Raw genomic sequence first — 24245 nt, 5'->3', positions numbered from 1 at the left:
ACTTTCGTTGTCCTTAAAGGTAGTTTTCCAGAGACTCTCTCTAGCTAGTTGGTTTGTGGTTAGGATGGGGCTGAAGGACCATGCTGGGGTAGTTTGTGCTTCCTCTCTTGAGGGTAGCTTCTACTGGGGCATGATCTGGGGTTTTAATGTTACCAATGTTTGTTGTTTCTTTGTGAGCAGAATGCTGTCCAGTCTGGACATGATGTCGGGACATCCAGACTGGAATGTGGCTGGTGTCTCCCAGGTTCTTTTCTCCCAAGATGTCACAAAGGCCTCAGTTTTTAGCATTTTCAGTAGTTGGTCAGTGTCTCTAATTGTTTGGGGTTTCCCTCTGAGGAAGGTTGCCCAGGGGGTTGTAGGATGGATGTCTTTTAGGGATGCCTCTCATATTGAGGTTGAGGTCACCTCCTAGGATTGTTTACCCTTTGGAGAAGGAATTTGTTTCCTGGATGAACTGTAGTAGTTTTGCGTTTGGGGCATATATGGAGCCAATTGTCAGTTTAGTTTTGCCATTAGCAAAAATGAATCTACCTTTTTGTGTTTTAGCACTGTTGTGGCTTTAAAATTTAGGCCTCTCCACGGGCCTTTCCTGAGCCAGGTGCCACCCATTGCTGACTGAAGCTGGGTTAGCTCAGGCTTTTGCTTCCTTTGGGTGGGTTGTGGAAGGCAATGTGTGGTTTCACTCACCAGAGCAGACACTTGTGGAACAGAAGTAGTGGTCAAAAACTTTTCTCCACAAAGCTCATACTTTTTCTCCATGGCTTTTTGGCTGCATATTTTTTTCTGGAAATGATCACTACATCTTTGGATATTTTGGTTACTTTATAAAGGCAATGCTGCCAAGGGATTGAGAGGTTTGGTAATTTGACATGTGGTACTCCACCAAGTTTTACTCAGAGTAGGTCCATTGAAATTAATGGCCCTAACTTAGTCATTAATTTCAGTGGGTCTATTCTGAGTCAAACTTGTTGAGTACCATCCTTGGTTTTCTTCTGAACATCACATGTAGAAGTTTGATTCTCAGCAGTTGAATGGTACAGTATTGACTTTTCCTTTTCTAACTTCCCTAAAAATAATATGATTCAATCACTAGGGGGCACCAAGCACTTTTGAAAGACATTGCTCTAAGATACAATTAAAAAAACCAAAACCATCCTGAAAATGTTTTTGTCCTCTACATTCATTCCGCAAGTGTTTGTTCTGGTTTTGTGGTGTTTTTTAATTTGCACATTTTTCAGTCAAATGTGTGTCTTGTACAGCTTGTGAATATATCTGCATGACAGTACTGCAAATGAAATGTGTTTTCCAAGAGTGTTCACAGTATATAGAAAAGAAGGAACGTTTGAAGCCCCATGCACAATACCATTGATCCATCTAGCTCAATATTGTGTACACTGACTGGGAGCAACTGCAGGATTTTCAAACAGGGAACACTCCCACTCCTAGTGGTAGACGTTGAGGCAACAAACATTGCTAGTTTCTTCTATGCAGGGTAAGACTGCAGTAAACTGCAGACAGAGATGCAGTAAACACATCTCTGATAAACGGAATTTCCCTTTTAGAGTTTTTTAGATTTTCTTAATAACCTTTGGCATGATCATAGAAGCTGCACAAATGTTCTGCAGGAAACAGCCACCATAACCAGAAACAAAATCATTGTATGTGACAGAACCGGGAAGATTCAAGGCTTGCCCATAGGCAAGCTCTCCAACCCAATGTTCTAGAAATACAACCCACAATCACTATGTTGGCACATTGCAACTTACAGGCAACTTAGCAAGATGCCCGTCTTGTTCATCTTGGTACGGCATGCTGCTATATCTGTTGCAACACAACAATATCAATAGTGTAAAGCTATGTATTGTGTTTAGACTTAAATTTTCTTTCTCTCTTGCACATATGTGGGTATACCACTGTGGATACATAACCAGATTGCCCCCTGGCTATTACCCCTCCCCCAGCCTTTCCAGTTTTTCAACATTGACTTGGAACTTTTTATGGGAATGAAATGGCCAGTAACCTGAGTCATTCGGGGAATCCTCCCATCACAACTGTTGTAACAAAAGTTTACTAGATGATGAGGGCAAGAATCAGCCTGTTATAGTGAGTACTAGCCCTTTCCCTTGCCAGTCTAATGCTAAGCACTGAGATACTCCTAGAAACTGCTCCAGAGGCGAATTTAGGGCAGCATGGCTGGTTCTGCCACACTGGGTGCCAAGCCTATGGGACGCTGCAGGGGGTTGCAACTATGACATCGTGAATTGAGCAGAATGGAAGGTGAGAGGCGGTGTGTGTGTGTGTTTATTGGGCTGAATTTTGTCCTCGCACGGCATTGCTGAAATGTGAAAGACCAAAGTCTGCCCCTGACAGCTCTGCCACAGCACAGCTTTGTGAAGGGTTGGGAAGGTGTGCTTCATTGAGTCCAGACCCCCCCACGTTCCAAGGAGCAGTGCAAAATTGCCTGCGGGAAAAGAAAGTAATGCTAAAACTTCACTTTAACCTTTTGTGCATACTACAAAGCAGCTTATATCCAAGAAAGCAGGCAATCTGCAATATATGGCAATGACTAATATAAAAAAAATGCACTGATGCAGTTTGCAGTTTTTGTATTTAATTCCATTTCATTCGACTGGTTTTATGAGCAGAAGTCTAGCTATGTGCATTAGACTGATTGCATGGATTACATGTGCCTATAATTCCATTTTCAGTTTTATGATCCCATTTACTAGTTCTCTGAATCTGGTGGCTTTCTCTTGTTAATGTAGGAGAAGTTGATTGGAGAAGGTTATTGATTGCCCTTGTAAGTTTTTCTACCGAATTATGTGGCTTCTACTGTTTAAAAAAACAATACAGGAAAAGTACAAGTTGAGAGCTGAGTGTTTTTCTTTCAAAATAACCATGCTGAACTCACTTCATAACTGCTGGGAGAGAGAAGTAAAGAATGAACAATTGGCTTTTGAGTAAGGGAGAAGTACAACATACCGTAGGTAGTAAATTATTACAGTATAAGCAATAATTTCATTCATGTTATCTGCTTGGCAACTGGAATTTATTCTGTTCTTTGTGGGCTCTTTGATCTATGGATATATATTTTTTAGCATTTATGTTTCTCTCTAACATAGCAGCCTTCTACTTCATCACACACATTAAGGTTGCAATCCTATATATACACTTACCTGAGAGTAGGGATGGGGGAGTAATTTCATTCAGTTTCCATTTCAAAGCCAACCTACCCTAATTCATGCTTTCTGAAACAATATGACAACCGAAACACAAGCATCCTTTGAAAGTCACACTTCGAAAGGTCCAAAGGCTGGCATTGAAGATGTACGCCTTTGTAATGAGATGGATCCTCTTATGCTAGACATAATCTGTATTTCTCATACTTTGGATGCTGCGCCCACTTTGTTTACTTAAGAGACAAGGTAGGATTGGCAGTTTCCATTTTGCAAGTGTCAGATAGCCATAACTGCAAGGGTTCTCTTCCCTTCCTGGGAGATGTTCCAGGCTAGGGCCAAGGTGAGCTCCTCTTCTAGTCATCGGCAGGAAACAGATTTATTTCAGTGGAGTTAATGAAAAAGAGGGTCACCACTGAAAAATCTTCAAGGTTGATGAATAGTTACCCCATAACTGTATCTGGATAAGCCATCACGTAATAGTACTGATAGGGGTGGAGTCGATTGCAGTGTGATCCTGACCAAGGCGTTCCCATAACAGTAATTGAAGGGAAATGTAGGCAACACAGACAAAATCTGATGAAGAATTTTAAGATTGGCTTCTAAATAAAGATCTTCACTTCTACAAAGATCAGCAGTACAGATCAATGCCACTGGTTTGGACCTATGGAGGTCATGGATCTGATATATAGGATCCTAGAACTAGGCTGATCAAGGTAACCAAAGAGATTTTGAGGAGGGGAGGAATTAAATGTACTGTGTCCAAAATTCTGTCAGCATAAGCAATTTAGCTGCCCAAATGGAATGATCCCTGCTTTCCTTCTCTTAAATGTTCTGGGTTTCCCCCCAAACTTAAGCTGAATGTGGCTGTGCAAATAACTGAGTCTTTGTCTAGGTTCATCATGAAGATACCTCGTTTGAGGCATCGCATTTGGTTACTTCCACCATCTTTATCCAACGAGAAGTATATAAAGGTAGAAGAAGACCAATCAACAATCGTTTTATTCTGGTGCTGATGTTCGATGAAAAAGTTGAAATGCCCTCTTGCTTCATTCTGTCAAAAGGTATATATCAAACACCTGCAATACAAAGGTCAAAGTTTTCATTTATGATGGCACTCTAGATATAAATGCACAAAAATTAAAAGATTACAGCTCTTACTGAAGTTGTACATCATGGATTTGTGGCTATTTTATGTGCTGCTGAGCGGGGTTATTCTGCAGATAGTTTGCTGCTTGGTAAGACAATAAAAAACATACTTTAATTCTTAAGGATTAGAGTGAATTAGCACATTTGTATTTAATGTGCATATTTTAAAAAAATGCCAATAGTTTATGTAAATCGGGGCCAGGGGTCATAATTATTGGGGTTGCAGTGGGGAGGGAGAGTTTAATCATTTCCTCCTTGGCTGTGGTTCTGACAAAAATCCCTCTTTTGGAGTTAACTTCTGCCCAAGATTGCATGCTTCTCCCTCCCTTCACTTCTGGTGCAGCCACAAGGATGAGATCAGAAGCTTTTACTTCCAACTTACACAACAGTTTGGCATTGTGTCTTAACCTAAACGGTGGTTAATTTTATCTATGCCAGAAAAGAAGGGGGACATGCATGAGCCTAGGGGCAGGTTATGTTGGTTCCCATCACAGTAAATGCAGCCTCTGTCCCTGTGTGTTCTGTCCCCTATTTTAGAGTAGTTGTTTTATATATCAAAAGCTAAAACAATTTTTAAAGTTTTCAAAGTGTAATTATACAAATACAAAAAAAGAACAACAAGCTTGCATTATTATAAGTTATTAATGAATAAATATTTGAAATAACATTTGTACCATAGTGTTATTTCTACTTGTATCCTCCCACTTATTATAATGGTATGTGTTCTAATATAACAAACTGGCTAAACTGTATGGTCCAAGAGGCTAGTATAAACCACAGTGTTGTATCCATAGAACAACATGATAGACAAACGGCACACCAGGTGTTTAAATATCCTTATTATGAAGTGTGGGTAATGAATACATTTTAATGATCCAGTATTTTCATATGTGCCAGGTTATGTATAATATCCCAGTATCCTAGTGACCAGTATTTAATTTTGTTTAAACACCTAATCCAGGCTCTAGTAATTTTCTTGAGCTGAGGCCTGGGAAATGATGCTGTGTCTTTTTTGCACCTCCATATGCACACCATTCTCTGTTTTGTACAACACTTGTTCCTCTTCCTTTCCAGTTGTGCTATTGTAGGATTATGGAAAAAGAAATTCTCTTAAACTGTTCTGTGATAGAATGAGTATTAGGGATTTTAATCCCAGCTCCACGCAATTGCTAAGCACACCACCAGGAATATTATCACCACAGTTTCTAGTATATAAATATATCAACAAGAGAAAGCAGCGGTTAACCAAGATTTTTAAAATATAGCAAGAAATAGGGTTTAGTCCCATGTCCCAGGTAGAACATGTTTTCATATATGCACAGAAAATCATAGGTGTATAATATTGCAGTGAATCTGACTTTAAACTTTTGATGCAAAATTTGCCAAATGAATTTGGCTGATGGCTGCACTTGCCATTAGGTATCGCCTGTAATCTACAAAGAACAGATTGCACATCTGACTGTTTCCTCCTTTCTTTTATTCTAGCCTGTTCAAGAATTACAGGGTGAGTTCTATTTTGTATCTTACTAATTGTGACAAAATAGGGGCAACAAAAGCAGCTGCTCATGAACACAGCAGACGCAAAAGCGGATTTATAATTATGGTTAGCACATTGACATTCTGATCCTAAGCGTATTTACGGTACTTGGAAATTAAGTACCATTGAGTTGAGTGGAACTTGCCTCTGAACAGGTATGCTTCTAGAACAATACAGAGGTGGGGAGAACCAAAGGTGTGCACTGACCAGATGGAAGGTGGGGTCTGTTTTCCCTCCTCTGCCCTCCCCGCACCCCAGTTCCAGGAGCTTTCCTTCTGAACAACGTTTGCCCTTCCATTTATCACCATGGAGGGGCTACATCAGTTCCAGGTCTGGTGTGGTTTGTCCCTGGTTCCAGAGTTGTGTTGGGGGAACAGAAAGAATTAGGATCTGGCAAATCCAAAACCTCTCCTAGCATGACTTCTGCATGCTTCCTTTTTGAAACTCTTTCCATTGGGGCTCTACTGGAAAAAAACATGGGCTATGCATCTTTCTGCAGCCTCATGGAGGAGGCTTACAAGGTCTGATCTCCCTCTCTGTGGAAGGACCTCTCTCTCCCCCTGTGGAGAGGAACAGTCACAGAAAAGTATGGCCTCTAGGATGCAGGGACATAGTGTGGGGGGAGGCTACCAGGGCAATAGCCCCAGGCACATTGTTTTAGGAGGTGTTGCACATTTGGCTCCTCACACTGCCCTGTCAGCCCTGTGCTGCTTTTTGTGAGGCTAGGATCAGATCTGAATGATTCACAGGGCAAATCATGCAGATTGGATCTCAGCCTCGTAAGGCAGCACAGGGCTGGCTGGGCGGCGTGAGCAGGATGCCACAGCCATGTGGCCTTCAATCCCAGACTCGCCCTTGCTTTGCGAGGCTGGGATCAAAGGGCGCATGGCTTCTGCATCCTTCCCACATCACCCTGCTAGCCTCAAGCTGCTTTATGAGGCTGGGATGACCCAAGGGCTGTGTTGGCCAGCTGGGCTCCCCTCTGCGTAGGCGGGCAGGTGGTGCAGTGCAGCCCGCTTGGCTCCGGTGGGGGGTTTGTTCTGGTGGTGGTGGCAAGGACTGGGATGGCGTGGTGGGCTCCGTTGACCTCTGCACCCTGGTATGCCACTGCTAGGATGCCCTGCCAGGGACTGCAGCCTGCTTGTTGTAATAAATAAAATATAATGGCTATAATTGCAACTATCTCTGTTTTCTTTTTGTTTTTCAGAAAGAAATGAAGACAGTGGAAAGGATCAAGATATCTTTGATATCAATGAAGGTTTTTTCAGCCTAATGTTTTAATTATTATTGTCTTTTATAATACTGTGTGTATGTGTGTGTGATCATGGATTAAAATGCACTAACCTTCTGTGGGTTTCTTTTTTAGCATTGGGACTGAACTTGTTCGAGGGTGATATCAAACTTGATGAGGTGAGTTGAAATGACAAGCAGCAGTATAAATGACTGCTAACTTGGGGATGATGAGCCCATGCTTCCCTATTGTAAAAAGGTGATAGGATTTTGCCCTAGTCTGAGATCTTCCCTTGCTTCATAGCTTCCTGATGAAGCTCCTGGCTGTTTTTGTAATGCCCGCCTTTCACTGCAGCCCCTTTGAAGCTTCCCATCCTTCTACTCCTCACACTTTATTATTTTTGGTGCCTTGCCGATGGAGACTGCCTCATCTTTAGCATTGCACTACACCAGGCAGTTGAAAGGAAGGATGAGATGGGCATAAAGGTCACATCAGTCCAGTGGCTGGGAAAGTTAGACCTTGAGGTTGAGCCAGGAGCTTCCTCCTCCATGTGATGCCTAAGGCTACAGGAGCTCCATCAGAGTGAGGAGCTATTAACCCTGTTTATTAGCTATAAATGTTTTCTTTATGAAGCTATAACTGGAAGTGTCTGGAGAGGAATTAATATAGAATGTCTGAGATAATAAAAGAGGAAAGAGTACTGTAAAAATGTGGAAGCATGACACAGAATATAATCAATTCAGCCATTAGGTTACCATTATTAGCATTTTAATTTCCCTTGCATTGAGATAGATGCCAGTACAACGCTGAAAGCAAAAATGCTAACCCTGTGCAGACCACAGTGGATGGGAGAGGTTTACAGAATATCTTATAGTATGTGTATGTGTGTGTGTGTGTGTGAGAGAGAGATTTATAGCCTGTACATCTCATCCAATCTTATGCTGATAGTTCAATTCAGTTCAATGATTAGACCACTGTATTTAACAGGCTTGTATGGTCAGAAGATTCCAAAGAAAGTTATAACCCTGTACGTAAGTGTCATGCAAAGTTGGGATGCAGCAGATTAAATTGTGGTTCCATTGTTGATTTTTGCCCAGGCAGACATACCACTGCCTCAGTGTTTCAGGGAAGGCTGTATAAACAAACACCCATGCAGTTTCTTAATGTCTGGCTGGAGTTAGTTAGCAATGCTCCCTGGAGTCTATGTTGCAACTACAAGTGGATACAGCCCCCCCCCTCCCCCATTCCAACTATTACTTCTAAAAATGAATCCTGTGAGATAAGACCTGCCTGCCTATTCCACCAACTTGGGCAAGAGCAATGAATTAAACATACTATCTTTTTCTTTCATTGTTTGGAATTCTGTGTTCTTTGTGTTAATAAATCTAAGTTTTTTATTAGCTAACTGGTATGATCCGGCCCAAGAGAATTTAGAATGTTTCTTACTCCCTGTGATTACTTTGGTACTCTTCCAAGTTAACAGCAAGTACTGACGACCCTCCAGGGGAATTTGATGCAGGGATACTAGAAGATGGCAGTGACTTGGTGCCCCAGTTAAATCTTACACCTTGTAATACTTAATAGCCCTACTGCTCTGACAACTTAGCATGTGGCAGCAGCTGTTGACTCTTTGTAGGGTGAATCTAGTCCCAGAGAAAAACTGGAGCAATGAAACCCCCATTTAATTTGGCATATCAAGCGATGACATGTGGGATGTGAGGTTAAGGGCCTTCCAAAAGACCTCTGGGATGTCACAATCAAGCATCTAAAGAAACTGATTTCATGCCTATGACTAATACACTATTTCAAGGATTGCCAGTGGGAAACCATGTGAGCTTTGCCCTTGACTACTTGAGTAAGATCAGGTGTTTTTTACTGCAACAGAAATTGCACCATGCGGTAGGGGCACATTTGAATACCTTTTCGTAATAGCTATAAGGAACATGAAGGTAGTGTGTGTGTTTTCACTTGAGTGCACAACTTTCTGAAATGTTGCATCCAGTGCTTGAGTCTACATTTGTAAAGCAATCCCAGGGGTGCACAGAATATTCAGTCTTGCATATAGCTGCAACTCTGCGACACTGAGGCACTTCCAACAGACCAGCCCCAATTATCCAATCCCAGTGTGCAAGAACAATGAGGAACTGGATGCACCACACTGCAGGTGCCTAAAGAGCAAAAGTCTGAACTCAGAGGAGTCACAGTGCCAACTCTTGTGCTTTCTTTCTCTGAATTTCTTGGATTTGCCTTCCTTTTCAGAGACTAGAACGTAACTCCATTATTGGCAACGAATATCGATGGCCTCACACCATTCCATATGTCCTTGAGGACAGCCTAGGTACGGCAGTTAATTTCTTAAGATCACTTGTTGCAGAAGCAACCTTCAGCATGAACATTTGTTCTTTTCTTCAGTATTAATTTTGGTGGTATATTTGCCAAGATTTGGGGTAAAAGGCTTACTTCATAAGAACAAATGGGATATAATTTCTTAAACTTTGATTTTTACCAACAATTTAAAAAAGTATATTACAAAACCCACCTTTCAATACAGCAATATGGAGAAAAATAAACTTCAGCATTTGATAAAAATGCAAGCTCAACTTGTAAATAAAACCAGCTAGGCCTGCATGTGGAAGGTAACAGCGCTATCCAGGAATTCTAAAAAGTTGTAAAGGATACATCTGGTTTAGTCAAACCTTGGACAGATATGATATACAGTGGTACCTCTGGTTATGAACTTAATTCGTTCCGGAGGTCCGTTCTTAATCTGAAACTGTTCTTAACCTGAGGTACCACTTTAGCTAATGGGGCTTCCCACTGCCGCCGCTGCGCAATTTCTGTTTTCATCTTTAGGTAAAGTTCTTAACCCGAGGTACTACTTATGGGTTAGCTGTAACCTGAAGTGTTTGTAACCCGAGGTACCACTGTATCTTTCATTATAAGCAATGTGCCATGAGTCAGCAAAGCAGTTATGAGTTTTCTATCCTCCAGATTCTCTTTTCTTATAGCCTGGAGGAGGACCATGAACAACAGGACAATGCATACAGTGGTACCTCGGGTTACATACGCTTCAGGTTACAGATGCTTCAGCTTACAGACTCCACTAACCCAGAAATAGTATCTCAGGTTAAGAACTTTGATTCAGGATGAGAACAGAAATCACGTGGCGGCAGCTGGAGGCCCCATTAGCTAAAGTTGTACTTCAGGTTAAGAACAGTTTCAGGTTAAAAACGGACCTCCAGAACAAATTAAGTTCTTAACCCAAGGTACCACTGTACTTTGAAACAGAGATTTGCAAAGGCATAGAAACACAAAGAGTTGAAATTGGGGTCTGTAAACATCTTAGAGTTCTGGCCAGGACCCTAGAAGGTCTGATGCGCAAGCCGTGGGTTTGGGTTGACTGGTTGAATGTTTAAGCTATGCCTCATTAAGCTCAGCCTGTATACAAACAGGGGTATAAATATTACACTCCAATATTATGACTCACCAGTAAGCTTCTAGTGACCTCCTTCTAAAAGAAACCAAGCCTTGATGAAAGTTGCTGTGTCTTAGCTGCTCAGAGATTTGGGGTGAGAGTAGCAATGCAAAGAAATAGAGGCAAAAGATTGCCCAACTTCCAAATTTACAACAAACTCCACTTACCATATGCAGCTTGTAGTAATAAAGTAATTATGTCATTATCTTGCACCTTCTCTCAAACTCAAAAGTGCCAATTTGGGATTAACAGTGAAGATGTGGTTGCTTTATCACTTTATAAGAAGCTGCAGCCAGATGGTGACCGGAGCCAGTTACAGGAAGGACAGAAACTCAGTGTTAAAACAGCTCTACTGGATCCCAATACATTTCAGAGTATAATGGCTTGGATAATAGAACTAGTTGCTTAGCTTGAAGGCTTGTAGCAAATCAACAGTCCAAGGAAGCAAAAGAGAGCTTTGTAGAGCAAATTGGGTTACTTCTAAAATAGGTATTTACAGTCCACTTTCCTATGCTAAAGGCATATTTGAAAAGGCTTTAATAATTCTCCCAACAATTTAAATTATATTAGTCTACCAAATTTATACTCATTAGTACTAATAGCAGAGTTTCCAGTAGCTATGTGGAGGGTTAGCTGAAAGGGCATTCCTTTAGGTGAGCGATAACCAATTCGTTGTTTTTTCTTCCAGATATGAATGCAAAGGGGCTGATCCTCAATGCATTTGAACAGTATCGCCTAAAATCCTGTATTGATTTCAAACCCTGGGAAGGCGAAGCAAATTACATATCTGTCTTCAAAGGGAGTGGGTAAGAGAAATCATCCTTTTAAGTAATGTTTCTTTCTTTTTCATAGTCTCTGTACAGTCTCGCATACGAGATCTGTGCCTGTCAGTGGAGGCTGGCTCATTAGGGCAAATGGGGCCCTGCCCCACCAACTCCAATCTCCAAGTTTTTAAAACTTTGCCTATCTGTAGAGATGTTTGTCAGGTTGAGTCACAACTTTGGGTTTATGAGCCTGAACGTTGGTGCAACATTCATTCTTTGTGGCATTGTGCTGATAAGAGTATTTTGTACATCCCATTCAAAGTAGTTATATGGTTGCCTCCAGACTGTCAATATTTTGTGGTAGGGATTCAAGTGCATAATGGAAATGAACCAATGAAGAAATCTGTGTTGAGTCAAGGCAGCTCTTAAGTCTCAGTATGTTTCTTTCTTCTGCTGGGATCATAATTACTTTAACATTTGAGAGGCTGCTTATTCATCTTGTCTGCTCTTGGAATTTGTCTTCCTTTCAACCAAAAGTTCCTTGTCATTGCTCAGAATGCTGAACAAGGGTAGACTGTTCATAGATTTATAAATAACATTTATCCAGAATTCTGTTTTCTACGAAGTGCTGTATGTTCTTGCTTTTTATGGTGGCTTGTTAGCAACAGTGATAAACTGGTGATAAAAGTTATTTACCCAACCAATATGAATTTATAGTCTGCAGGAATGGCTGCATGAAATACTTTTTTAAAAACCCCCGATTCTACTCTCATTGCCTTGCAAAATCACAGTTTTCAATGCTCATTTGTTAAAGGACTGTTTGACCAATCAAAGGTGATAAACTGTTTAAGATTTGGCTGAACTTCAAATATTATTCTTTTTTTCAACTGTGAAAAGCAATAAAACATGTATTTCAGTTTGGGCCTTGAGTTCAAAGAACAGAGTTTGTCAGATTCTGAGAACTGAATCAGCTGAGATAAAAGTTCATGAACTTCCTGTAAGTTTTTCTGAAAGGTTATTGCAGGATAGGGAGGCTGGTCTTTTGGCTATTGTTTTAAGGTTCAAATAAAGTCAGGAGCTAATTTTACAAAATTCATGATGAATACTTCGAATATCTTTTTTGTTTCTATTGTTTTGTTATTTTAATTGTATTTTTCTATTTTAAAATTTGTAAGTCACTGAGAGAATGTCAATAGGTGTATTCAATCCCTTAACTCCAAAAGGCTGTCATTGTTCTCCTTTCATCCATGTCTGCGTTGTTTTGCATAGTCAGGGCTAAACAGAATTAGTGGCTGGGTGGAGGCTACTTAAAATTCCTCCTACAATGGATGGCCCACACAGCCAGCAAGTTATGAGAAGCAGCTTGCCTGGTGGATTGAGTAATGCTCCCTGTGTCTCTAAAAACCATGGTTTTTGCTGGAGAACATTGCTGGATCCATACTGATCTATTTAAACCATCTGCCTTGGCTCTCTGTGAGAGAAACAAAGGCTGGAGAACAGCATTCCTATTTGCTCACTGATCTATATGGTGGTTGATCCTCATGGCAATTCATTTGTGTGTATTCTGGGTTTGGGATCCACTCACATTTCTGAATTGCATAGTAAAACTGAAGATGCTGTACAGCAGACATGCATAGCTGGTTGCCATGTGTGCTTACTGTATGACTGCTTGGTCATATGGAACACTCCTAAAAGTGACCATGTGTTTACTTTCAACATCCTGTTCCATCCCAGAGCCTTTCTGCACATAATTCAAAGGGCATTCTGGCTGTATTGTAGGCATTCTGCAGATGCTGAGTTGATTTTAATGCTACTCTTATGCAGACTAGACCCACTGAAATTAATGGGTTGGGCACAAACCAGTGAATCTGGCTTATATGTCAGAAGTCAGTATTCCCTGGTACCTGCTTAGGCCATATTTTTAGTTGCTTCACCACTCTCAACTCCTGAAGTCTGCTTCTCTTTGCTGCCATGGCCTGTTCTTCTGCCCAGAGATAGGAGCAAGAGGACCCCACTTTGCCTTCTCCCTCTAGAGATGGCCATGCAGATTAAGCCCAGAGGAAGAAGGAAGGTGAATGGGCAGCAGGGACTGTGGCAAAGAGAGAAGGGCTCGTTTCAGGAGGAGGCACTGAAGACGTCTTGTTTAAGGCCTTCCCAAGACCTGGAGCTGGCAAATCACTAAATGAATAAAGTTTCAAGGCATACAATATTGTTAAACACACTCCAATTTCCAAGTTATGAAAGATGTAAGGGGTGCCAGCACACACTTCAGGTTTGGTTTCCTTTGAATGAAGGTCACTGGAATATCTTTCTGGTGGTGTTATTCACACACATACACTAGCTAAGCATAAAATGAAAGGGCTCACAACATTAGCACCTCAGCATATTTTGCTTTTGCATCCGTTTCTAGATGCTTTCAGCACAGAGAGCAAGTCAAGCCTCTTCCCAAGTCTACCTCACTATGAGACACCATAGTGCAATCATCAATGCATCTCCAGGCATTGGGGGGGGGTGTTCCCCTCTAGGAACATCACTAGCCAGTCATTTCTACAGCAAGACACTTATACTTGACCAACTCTTTAGTTGTGCTAAGAGTTAACTTAACAGACTTGGCTAGCCCCATTCACTTAATAAAGGAACTGGTTTGACCATTTCAGTCAGTCCTTCTGCTATAGAATCACATCTTACAGATGTAAAACCACAGGCCTTGAGGGGTCCTAAATATGACATCTAGACCAAACCCCCAATTCTATAACCATATAAAATTCATGAGAGGCTTTTCACACCAAAGCTTTACTAGAAACATAGTCATAAACAAAGACATGTACACAGCTTAAGGCCCTACAATGCAGATGGGAATTTATGCCTTGTAGAGCAAATGGAAGGTGTTTCAGATCTCTCTCTAAACTCTCTAAGTACAGGTGTGCATCTCCTTTGGTTTGTATGCACAGTACCCAATCCAGCATGGGAATCTGGGCAGAAGCAATGTCTCTGCAAGTTCTGCCTTGCAGAATTAGTTTGACCAAGTGAAAAGGGTTTCCTCTGAGTGAACCCTTTGATGGATAATTAGACTAGGGCAAGATTGTATACAGCGCAGATTTTGAACACTCTTGCATTTTTTGTCAGTTGCTGGTCCTCTGTGGGAAACCGCCAAAAAGGGAGGCAAGAACTCTCCATAGGAGCCAACTGTGACAGGATTGGGACGATTGAGCATGAATTCCTTCATGCACTGGGATTCTGGCATGAACAGTCACGATCTGATCGAGATGATTATGTCACAATAATGCGAGACAGAATTCAGGCGGGTAAGCTAATTTACCTTCCTTTTAATTTAAAACCATTGATAGGTTTCATCTGTACAGCTACTCATTCAACTTGAATCTCATTAAAGCTTTCTGACTTGGATGGCAATGTCCAAAATGTGATGCATTGTTATATACTCCCTGCTCCTCCAGGCAGGGAAAAGTTCAAGGGGCAGTGCTGCCAGGTTTAGGTTTCCCTCTGGGTGATGGCACACACCCTTGCGGCACCTTTAGAATATTTGCTTTGCCTCTCAATATGTGAGCAGAGCATGAGTGAAGGTAAACGGGGCTCTTCTACAGTGATCTCCCCCCCATTGCATCTTGATCTACTTCTAGGCTGCACCTCCAATTTCACCATGCTCCAGCTAGAAACTCCCCTTTCTCTTTAAAACAGGAAACTTCTGTTTCTTTGTACATGTACCTTACATCTGACCCCTCTCCTTTTACCAAGAAGCTTGACTTATCTGGAGTTCTGTATATGCCTGCTGCATCGAGTCTCTCTCATTTCTTTCTGCTTGCAAAGCATTGTAAATTGGAAACTACTATAATAAATAAATACTCTGTGGTTCTGTATGATATACTTGGAATTCAAAGAAGAAGCGATGGGACAGCAGGCTAAGGACATAAATTATAAATTTGTAATATTGCAATGGAAGAGATATTAAAGAGTGTGCTTATCTGTAACCTAAACCAGTGGGACTGAAAAGGGCTTAGCTTTGGCTGGATTGTGATCTGTATAAGTCACCGTGGTAAGTTCTTCTGCTTCTTTCAGGTAAGGAAGGAAACTTCAACAAATATGATGATAAAACATCTGACTTCCTTAATGTCCCATATGACTATAACTCTGTAATGCACTACAGTAAAAATGCCTTCAGGAATGGAACAGAACCAACAATAGTAACAAATATACCAGCCTTCATTGATGTGATTGGACAGCGCATGGATTTCAGTGAATATGATATCCGGAAGCTGAGTCGACTCTACAACTGCAGTAAGTGTTTGAAACCCCATCATATCTTTTCAGCCTCCTTTGGTCATCTGTCATGGATGCTTTAGCTGAGATTCCTGCATTGCAGCGGGTTGGACTAGATGACCCTCAGGGTACCTTCCAACTCTACAATTCTATGATTTGTTTGCTTAGATTTCATTTCTGAACTTTACTTTGGGACGAATTCAGTGTTGCCCTCTTCTGATTGTTCCATCTGGCAGCCAGAGATGCTTGCGCTGGTGGAGCAATCTCTCATCTCCTCCCAAACCTCCCCCTGAGCCAATTTTGGGGGCACACAAGGGGAGGAGAGGGGAAGAGTCCTCTGGTGCTAGCAGAAGTGCTTGCACAGGCTTCCACTAGCAGTGCCTGTTAGTTAAATCTGGTCTTTTGCCTGGGAATACAGTAGCTTTATAGTTGCAAATAAATTCCCCACTAGCATCTGAGACAGGGATGAATAACCTCCAGCCCAAGGACCCAATTAGGCCCAGCACATGTCCCCATTGGGTTTCCAGTGCCATTTCTCCCCAAAGCACACCCACCTGTCCCTTACCTGACATAATTTGTGATGTCAGGTTTGAGGAGGTGGAGAATTAGCTGCCAGAAAACAAATGGGTGCCTTAGCTAACTTCCTGTTAGCACTTACCAGCTCAGAAGCACAAACTGATTCCAGCTGGCTTCCTGTAAGGGCTGTAGATTGGCGGTTATGGCAAGGTGGCTGGGATTGACTGTACTCTTAGTCAGGAACTCTCTAGCGCAAGCAATGTCTACCCCTAGCAGACTGCCTGTATATGCCACTCGGCTGATTGGTGCTTACAGCAAGCTGGCTGGGATCTGCACTTACAGCAGACCCCAGAGTGGGATGTGCTATAAGCATAAGTTTCCCTGTGCTTTGGTGGTTTGAACTGAAACCAGCGCTGCAAAGGATCACAGGATTGTTTGTTTGGGATTGCCTAATGTGACTGAGGCTTATATAAGGTTCTTATGCTTCTGGATTTCCCTGGACACTGTCAGCAGCAGTGGTGCTCATGTTGTGCCATTTTTTGCATTTATTAAAGTGATTTTGGCCAAAAAACCTCAACAACTTTGGGCAAAACTAAAAAAAAAAAAAGTTCAGCAACTTTTCACTGTTTGAAATATGGCAACCGTAGTTGATAGGAATTCTAGTGCAACAATAACTGAAAGGTGCTGCACTGACTACACCTGACCCAGGTGGACCAATGGTCTGATTCTGCATGAAGCAGCTGCTTCCTCAGGTAGGATGCTAAACAAAGGAAGAAGGAAAAATTAAGGCTGAAAAGCAGTGTAAGTGGCCTGGTGGTCATTATATGGTCAGTTGATTTTACTTACATCCAATTCAGTTAGGAATGTGGTCCACTAAAACACATGCCATAATGCCATAATACAGGTGTAAGTCTTTAAGGTGCCATCCGACTCTTTCATATATATATATACACACACCCACACACTAAATTGCTGAGCGTGCAAAATCTGCCCTTTAAAGGTCCTTTTGATTTTCCTAGTAGTGAAAGAAGGATACTGCTCATTCTATAAAACAAGCCAGCTTATTTATTTTCTTTTAAAATGAAACTCATTTACTTCAACTTGAAGTGGTTTATGGATTCAGCTAATAGCACTGATTGATCATAGAGTGACTGAGGCTGTGTTCACACTTTCTGTTACCATGCATTCATTGCATGTGTAGTACTGGGTTTTAAATCCGTGTTCACATGACAACATGCAAAATGCGTATATATCCTGTTCTTTGTTATAAAATACTACTGCTTGATGTGTTATTTCCCAAACCAGCAATCAGAGTCCTCAGGCCATTCCTAATTTATCTCTAGCCAAGGTGTGAAAACCTTTGCTTTATAAAGACATAAAGATATAAAGATGTCTTTATAAAGACATCCCTGCCTGTCAACACCCCCCCCAACAGATGTGAATCAGATACTAAAGAAGCCATGCTGTTGTGAACAGCTGGGGGGGGCACTAAAATGCACAGAAAAACAGAAACTTCTCTGTGATGTGAACCCACCTTGAGTTAGAACAGAGTTTGGTTATTTTGACATTGTGGTTTTTCTAACTAATTGAGATATGAGAAGATCTGTAATTGGATTTCCCACTTTAAAAAAAAAAGTTTAACAGCAGTTGCCGGGTGAAGGTTGAGAATTATATGGAACAATGGTCCTAGGGGAGACTAACCTTTCTCTCATGCCATTCATGCCAAAACCGTTTGGTCTGCTAGAGGTAAAACAATACCAGACAGACATGTTTCCTCCCACAAGGCAGCTAGCAGCTGGTGGGGATATAGATTAGGAAAAAAGTGAGATGGAAAAGGGTTTAGCCATCTCACCTGCAGGCTCCTTGACTCTGTTTACTTCGCCACTGTTTACAGCAGCTTTTGTATTTTAAAAGTACAAATGAGTCACAGATCTCCTGATGGCATATCTAGTTGGGTCCAAACTATTTCCTGATGCAGTTGACTGAATAGTCCCACTAAAGTAAACAAACACTGTATCTGCTCTGTTTTTTTAATGGTGGTAGCTTCGTCTTTAAGCTTTATGGAGACGTGCAGTTTTGAATTTGAAAACGTGTGTGGCATGATTCAAAGTACAGAAGATAATGCTGACTGGCAGCGCATAACCCAGGTTCCTAGTGGACCACAAACGGATCACACCTATGTTGGAATCTGCCAAGGTAATGTACAGCAATTATTATTATCTCTTAGATAAGTATTTTCTGTGGATGTATCTGATCTTCATAACCTCACTAACTTGCTGATAAATTGCTATTGCGTTGTTAACCATGCCTGTTAGATAATTAGAATGTTTACCGTATTATTTCTCTATACATGTCTGCAACCTACTTTTCCATGTTAAGGGAATTAAGCTGTTTTCAGACCTTGAATGGCTGGGGGAGCCATTTCCCACTGTGACCTTGGTTCTTGTGGGAAGACAGGATGTTGCCCCTTCCGTAGAGCTGTTCCATAAACTAGAATGTTTACCAAAATATGCTGGAGAACAACATGCATAAATGTGGGTTGGAGCCTGGATAGTGAAGTGCCCTCATAAGATACACAGGGGAGCAACAGAGGCAAGACTAGAGTTTTTCAAGAATTGGGGATTTATGTTTAAAAATATTTGAAAATGGTAATTTAATTCTGAAAGTTGTTCTGGAGGAGAGGTGTGTGTGAAACTATGGCAGGCCAAGGAAGCTGCACAGTGATGTTTCATTTTGCATGGGAGGAGAATAGTAGAAGTAGAAGTTGGAAAAGTAGAAGTTGGAAAATTGATAAGAAGAAGGCAGCAAGGTGAAGAGGGGGTTATTCCTTTCCTTCCTGTCCTAACTGCAGGAAGGAGAAGTGGGGAATGCTTAGCATAAATCCAGAAAGAAGACTGAAAAAGGCTTGCCTCTTTCCAGCAAGGCTTTGCTAGGCAGAGTCTGATGGAACTGGGAGTCTAGAAAAAGAGCACACAAAGCAGGAATTTGTGCTTCTGCACTTACCACACAAGAATCAGCTACAGTTCAAAGGTGCAAGAACAGACACCCAAGTAGAAACTCTAAAACTTAGCCAGTTTGTCTGCCAGCAAAACAGACACACCTGTACAGGGCTCAGGAGACTCACTAAGTTCTGGGTTTCTAAGGTAACAAAGGAAGTGGATCTGTGTGAGATGGCAAATGGGTGGGGCCTATCCCCCAAATCACAGCTGGTTAGAAAGACAAAACCAGAGTTGAGAGTAGAGTGATGTGAGCTAGAAGCAAACCAGCAAGCTGAGAAGACAGAGAGAGACAGCAATGTTTGATTCCTGTTTGAATCCAAGGTTGCAGCTATGGGGGAAGCAAGGTCCTCTTGTGGTGTTAATCCTGTGAACCCCTCCATTGTAGGCTCAGGTTGCATATATGTATAAACAAGCCATATATCATAAAGACACCAGAGTCTCCATTGTGCCACATTCTGAAGGAAACACGAACCCTGAGTAAGCACCAGGAACCATGGAATCTCATACTGCTCAGAGATTGGGGTGATGTGCACCCATGCTTTCTCTAAAGCGCACTCAAAATTTTAGGGTTCACTGTAGGCAATCACTAGATGGTAAAATGTTGCTTAGACTGAGGAACATTAAGCACCAACAGTTCCAGGGGGGTTCCATGCCAGTGTCTGGAGGGTGAAGACGTTCTAAAAGTTTCCCTCCTCTCTCTCTTTCTCCTTGACAGAGACTGGCTACTTTATGCATTTTAACACCAGTGCTGGAAGTGTGTCAGAACGAGCGGTTTTAGAGAGCCGATTTCTATATCCCAAGAGAGGTTTCCAGTGCCTACAATTCTATTATTACAACAGCGGAAGTGAAAGTGACCAGCTGAATGTTTTAGTCAAGGAATACACTGATGCAAGCCCCAATGGTACCCAAAGGCTTGTAAAAACGATACAAGGTATGAAAGCATTATTTTTAATATGTATACTCTCTTGTTCTAGTTAACACTGGGGTAGTAAATCTGTGCCTACTCTGTATCACTTTAGACTGCAGGTGGGGGCTCAAATTATTGCATGCTCCTCTTTTAAAAATAACAAAACATTCCTCTGTATAGAATGCTAGCCTGTCAGAGAGAAGATTAAGCCACATTCCTTACCCCATAACATCAAGTTTTTGATGTGGAGGTATGTGTTTTTTTAAAAAATGGAGAACAATTAAAAAATGTAGAGTTTGAAGCTATATAGTCCAGACACCAGTTTACTATGCTAGTGAGGACTAGGCTAGAGTTTAACATTTCACATTTGACAAGAAAAGTTCTGAGACCACAAGTATTTTATTCTTTGATCTGGGTTCTCCATAGTGTTTTTTAATGGATTTCTCTTGCCCCAACCCCACAAAAAGGAGGCCCATATTGATCCATGGAAGTCTTGATCTGAAATTATTATGGGACACTGTAGTGATGGACTTTTAAATTGTATTTTGAGCCTAAACTGTTAAATATATTACATTTAAAAACCAGTAGATTGAGATCTGTGAAGTAATGTTTCCTGTGATCCACCACAGTCAGGAGGCAGGCTACTGTAGTCTGCGTCAGGGGAAGCACTGAAAAGTCTTTAAGGATAAGTCCTGCATAAAACTCAAGTACACAAATATGAATGACTAAATGAACTGTTCAACATTTAACCCCTTTTAAATTTCATGGGGAATGTGAAAATCTGTTTGTGTAACATTGAAATATGTTGTCAATATAATGCACCTCATTATTCTTTTCCAGGTTCACCTGCAGGCTACTGGGAGTTACACCATGTGTCTTTAAATGTTGCAAATAAATTCCGAGTAATATTTGAAGGCATAAAAGGATCCGATGCATCTAATGGAGGCCTTTCCATTGATGATATCAACCTGTCAGAAACTCAGTGCCCTCACCATGTTTGGCATATAAGAAATTTCACTCAGCTGGTTTCAAGCGCTACAATACAATATAGTCCACCCTTTTACTCTCCCAAAGGGTATGCATTTCAGATTGGTTTGCTCCCCACCAGTTCTAATTTACACATACATTTGCACTTGATCTCTGGTGCAAATGATGACCGGTTGCAGTGGCCTTGTGCATGGCAACAAGCTACAGTGCTTCTGCTTGATCAGCATCCAGACATCCGCCAACGTATGTCAAATCAAAGGAGTATAACTACAGACCCAAGCCAACTAGGTAGGTTAATACTTGGATCAGTTTACTCTAATGGTTATGGTTTTATATATATATATATATGCTTCAATAATGCCTTAAAATTTCTCTTTCTTTCGCCAACAGTAGTGTATTAAAATTCCCAAGGTGCATGAGAAACTGCCCCCAGACCAGATAATGCAAAACAAAATAATCTATATTAAAAAAAAGTTGAGCTGATTACCTCCTTGTGTAGACACTGTGAAATACCGTACTTTTTCATGTATAAGACTAGGTGTTTGGTTTTTTTACTAAAAAATAATGTTAAAAAGGGGAGGTAGTCTTATACATGGGGCAATCTCCCCCCATTTTCTTAATTTTGAGTCCCCCAAAATAGGGGGCGTGTTATACATGGGAAAATATGGTATATAGTGGCTGTCACCATTCTCCACTCTTTATTTATATATATATATATGTGTTCCATACTCCTCTGGTAAACTTTTAGCCCTCCGGTCTGTTTTTCTTCCCCCCTGGGGTTCACATTCCTCTTTCAGCTCCATTCCTTGAAAAGAAGTAAGAATCCTTTATTTCTCCTGAGGTAGCAAAGGCATGTGTGTTGACTCCTCAGTATAAGTGCACTCATGGGAGTTGTAGTCTACATGTGGAGGCCACCTCTGGCATAAATCAAGTATATCTGCCAGATGCCAGTAATAATAACCTCACTGGTCTAGACCTTAATGGTGTCGAGTGGGGACAAGGTAAGGCAGGATTACATAAAGCCAGCATTTCTAAGCCAATCCCTATTGTGCACTACATTTCCTTTCACATATTTATCTGCAGCCGGGTGCAGTTATTTTAGGACTGAAGAGTCTCTGGAAGTTGATAGCAAAACGTTTTGTTTTTAAAACACTATACATGAGATATCCAGTTTTCCCCCATTTTGTTCAAAGCTGGCCAACGGTTCCTTTGGGCCTCAGTATCTGGAGGGTCTCCACTTGCTCCTTAAAGGTAAAGGACCCCTGGCAGTTAAGTCCAGTCGCAAACTCCTCTGGGGTTGTGGCGCTCATCTCGCTTTACTGGCCGAGGGAGCCGGCATTTGTCCGCAGACAGTTTTTCTGGGTCATGTGGCCAGAGTAGCGCATGGAAACACCGTTTACCTTCCCCTCCGGAGCGGCACCTATTTAGCTACTTGCACTTTGACGTGCTTTCGAACTGCTAGGTTGCTCCTTAGGATGAGATAAAAATGGCAGTAAGAGACCAACAGTGGTCAATAAGGTCTCTTGTTTGAGTTGCTCCTCTGAGAACCAAGACAAAGCCAATTGAGTAGTGGTAGCAGTGGAGGGAACCTCTGGAAAAGGAAGATGAATAATGGAGATGCCAAACCTTCCCTCTCCAAATGTTTTGTGGCCTTCAGGTAGTAGACCTAGTAGGTTGGAGCTGAAATGTTTTTAGAGATTGGTAACTTTTTTGTGCCGCTGTGGGTTCAGTGGAAATCCTCACAGCCAGTGCCCATCCAGAAGGTTATCTCTGGACTTTTTAGCATTGCCCAGGCTACATAGTTTTCCTGCCCCAGTTGGAAGTGACAGCCCAGCTTAGGTAGTCACTGTGTCTTGATGTTCACAGCCTACAAGAGTTAATTGAGTCACATTGTCTTCCTGCTTACACAAGAATCTTGAGTAATTCTCCCCCCCCCCTTATTTTGCTGGAAAAAAGGTATATAGTTAGTATCATTTCATATTTTGCTGAACCCCTTTTCTACTAAAAATATTAGCTTTACTAATTTTTTCTTCTTTCACAGTATACGATAGACCAGACAACGTAGGAATAGTTGCTACTTTTCCTAATGGCACTGAATTCATGAGAGGTCCTGCAACTGAATTCAGTTCCTTTATAACACAACAAAGGCTTGAAAGTCGTGAGTTTGTTAAAGAGGATAGTATTTTCATTCTTACAACAGTGGAAGGTATGTGGGTTTTGCTATGAGTGATATTGTTAGTATCAAGGATTCAGCAGAAGTAATCCCATGATAGGCAATGGGAGTCTCCCTAAAACAAATAGTTCTGTATATTTTCTTCTCTCTCACTTAAGAGTTGAGACTAGAAGGTGGGCCCTGATTGCTTCTGAATCTGCTGATGGCCACTGGTTGAAATGCTTTGCAAAATGTCTGCTGAGCTGCTTAGACAGGCAGTCATTTGAATATGCAGAGTTCCAACATCTGGAGGTGTTAATTTTTCCGAAAGGCAAATAGATCAACCTTTGTGGCAGCTGCCACATATTGGAACTTGCAACTTTTGTAATATTTCCCTAGTTTAACTGATATAGCTGCTCAGAGGCCTTTTGTCAATGAACCTGGGCAAGGCTTGGACTTAAACATTCAGTGTCTCCCCTCTCCTTCCCCTGAGCAGCTGTGACAAGTTTAGCAGCTTTCACTTTTCAGTTAAACACAGTGTTACTTCCAAACCCCAAACTGTGGTGAATATTTACTATCCTTTATTTTAAGAAACCAACTGCATAAACAAAAGTATTTGGTGCACTTTTGGTGCACAAAAGTGTCTTTTTCTGACTAGCCATAGTTGAGACAAACGGCAGTTTATCTGGATTCAGGCATAATGTGACTAATCTAAAATTGGAAGCTTTCCAACTCTTCCTCATGGCCGCCCCAGAGAAGGATGGAGCATGTGACATTTGCTGCAAGCCATTTTCATAATGCTGAACTATTATTCTGTATTACACCTTTATGTATCTAAGCAAAAATCACAGGTTAACATTTATTCCAAAAAGCAGTTATACGTCACTCATAGTTAGTTAATTGCAAATTGTTTTATAATGGGAAAAGGATTGTTCCTTTGCCATTAAGCTTATAAACAAAATATCTCTAAACTTCTGAGCCCCAAACCTACTTTGATAAAATTAATAGCACCAAATACTTTAAGATGCATTGGTTAAGTTGCAAGAATTTATGTTTTGCCTCATTTATTCACCTCAG

General features: G+C 41.3%; 1 protein-coding gene and 1 long non-coding RNA gene across 3 annotated transcripts in view; one reads left to right on the top strand and one right to left on the bottom strand.

Moving 5' to 3' along the window:
- Window positions 1–2525: 2525 nt before the first annotated feature.
- The window catches only part of MEP1B (meprin A subunit beta), a 31882-nt gene continuing 10162 nt past the window's right edge, over window positions 2526–24245 (top strand). The window contains exons 1-12 of one of the 2 annotated variants that reach the window (XM_083450268.1): window positions 2526–4240; window positions 5811–5829; window positions 7070–7120; window positions 7229–7272; window positions 9353–9431; window positions 11257–11374; window positions 14459–14637; window positions 15407–15625; window positions 18167–18319; window positions 19838–20053; window positions 20870–21304; window positions 23058–23222. In XM_083450268.1, coding sequence (XP_083306394.1) covers window positions 4199–4240; window positions 5811–5829; window positions 7070–7120; window positions 7229–7272; window positions 9353–9431; window positions 11257–11374; window positions 14459–14637; window positions 15407–15625; window positions 18167–18319; window positions 19838–20053; window positions 20870–21304; window positions 23058–23222 — 1720 coding nt within the window. In that variant the 5' untranslated portion in view covers window positions 2526–4198. Of the gene's footprint in view, window positions 4241–4336; window positions 4415–5810; window positions 5830–7069; window positions 7121–7228; window positions 7273–9352; window positions 9432–11256; window positions 11375–14458; window positions 14638–15406; window positions 15626–18166; window positions 18320–19837; window positions 20054–20869; window positions 21305–23057; window positions 23223–24245 lie in introns of those variants that run through there. The other variant, XM_083450267.1, reaches the window with a different exon arrangement.
- Window positions 22953–24237, bottom strand: LOC310682026. Its single transcript, XR_014513733.1, has 2 exons — window positions 24055–24237; window positions 22953–23747 (listed from the first exon to the last, which is right to left on the bottom strand). It is a non-coding gene; the product is annotated as an uncharacterized lncRNA (long non-coding RNA).

This window comes from Podarcis tiliguerta (genome assembly GCF_965153285.1).
Source record: "Podarcis tiliguerta genome assembly, chromosome: 7".
In the NCBI taxonomy this organism is placed as follows: Eukaryota; Metazoa; Chordata; class Lepidosauria; order Squamata; family Lacertidae; genus Podarcis; species Podarcis tiliguerta.
Note: the sequence above shows the minus strand (reverse complement) of the source record. Positions and strands in the feature narration are given on the sequence as shown.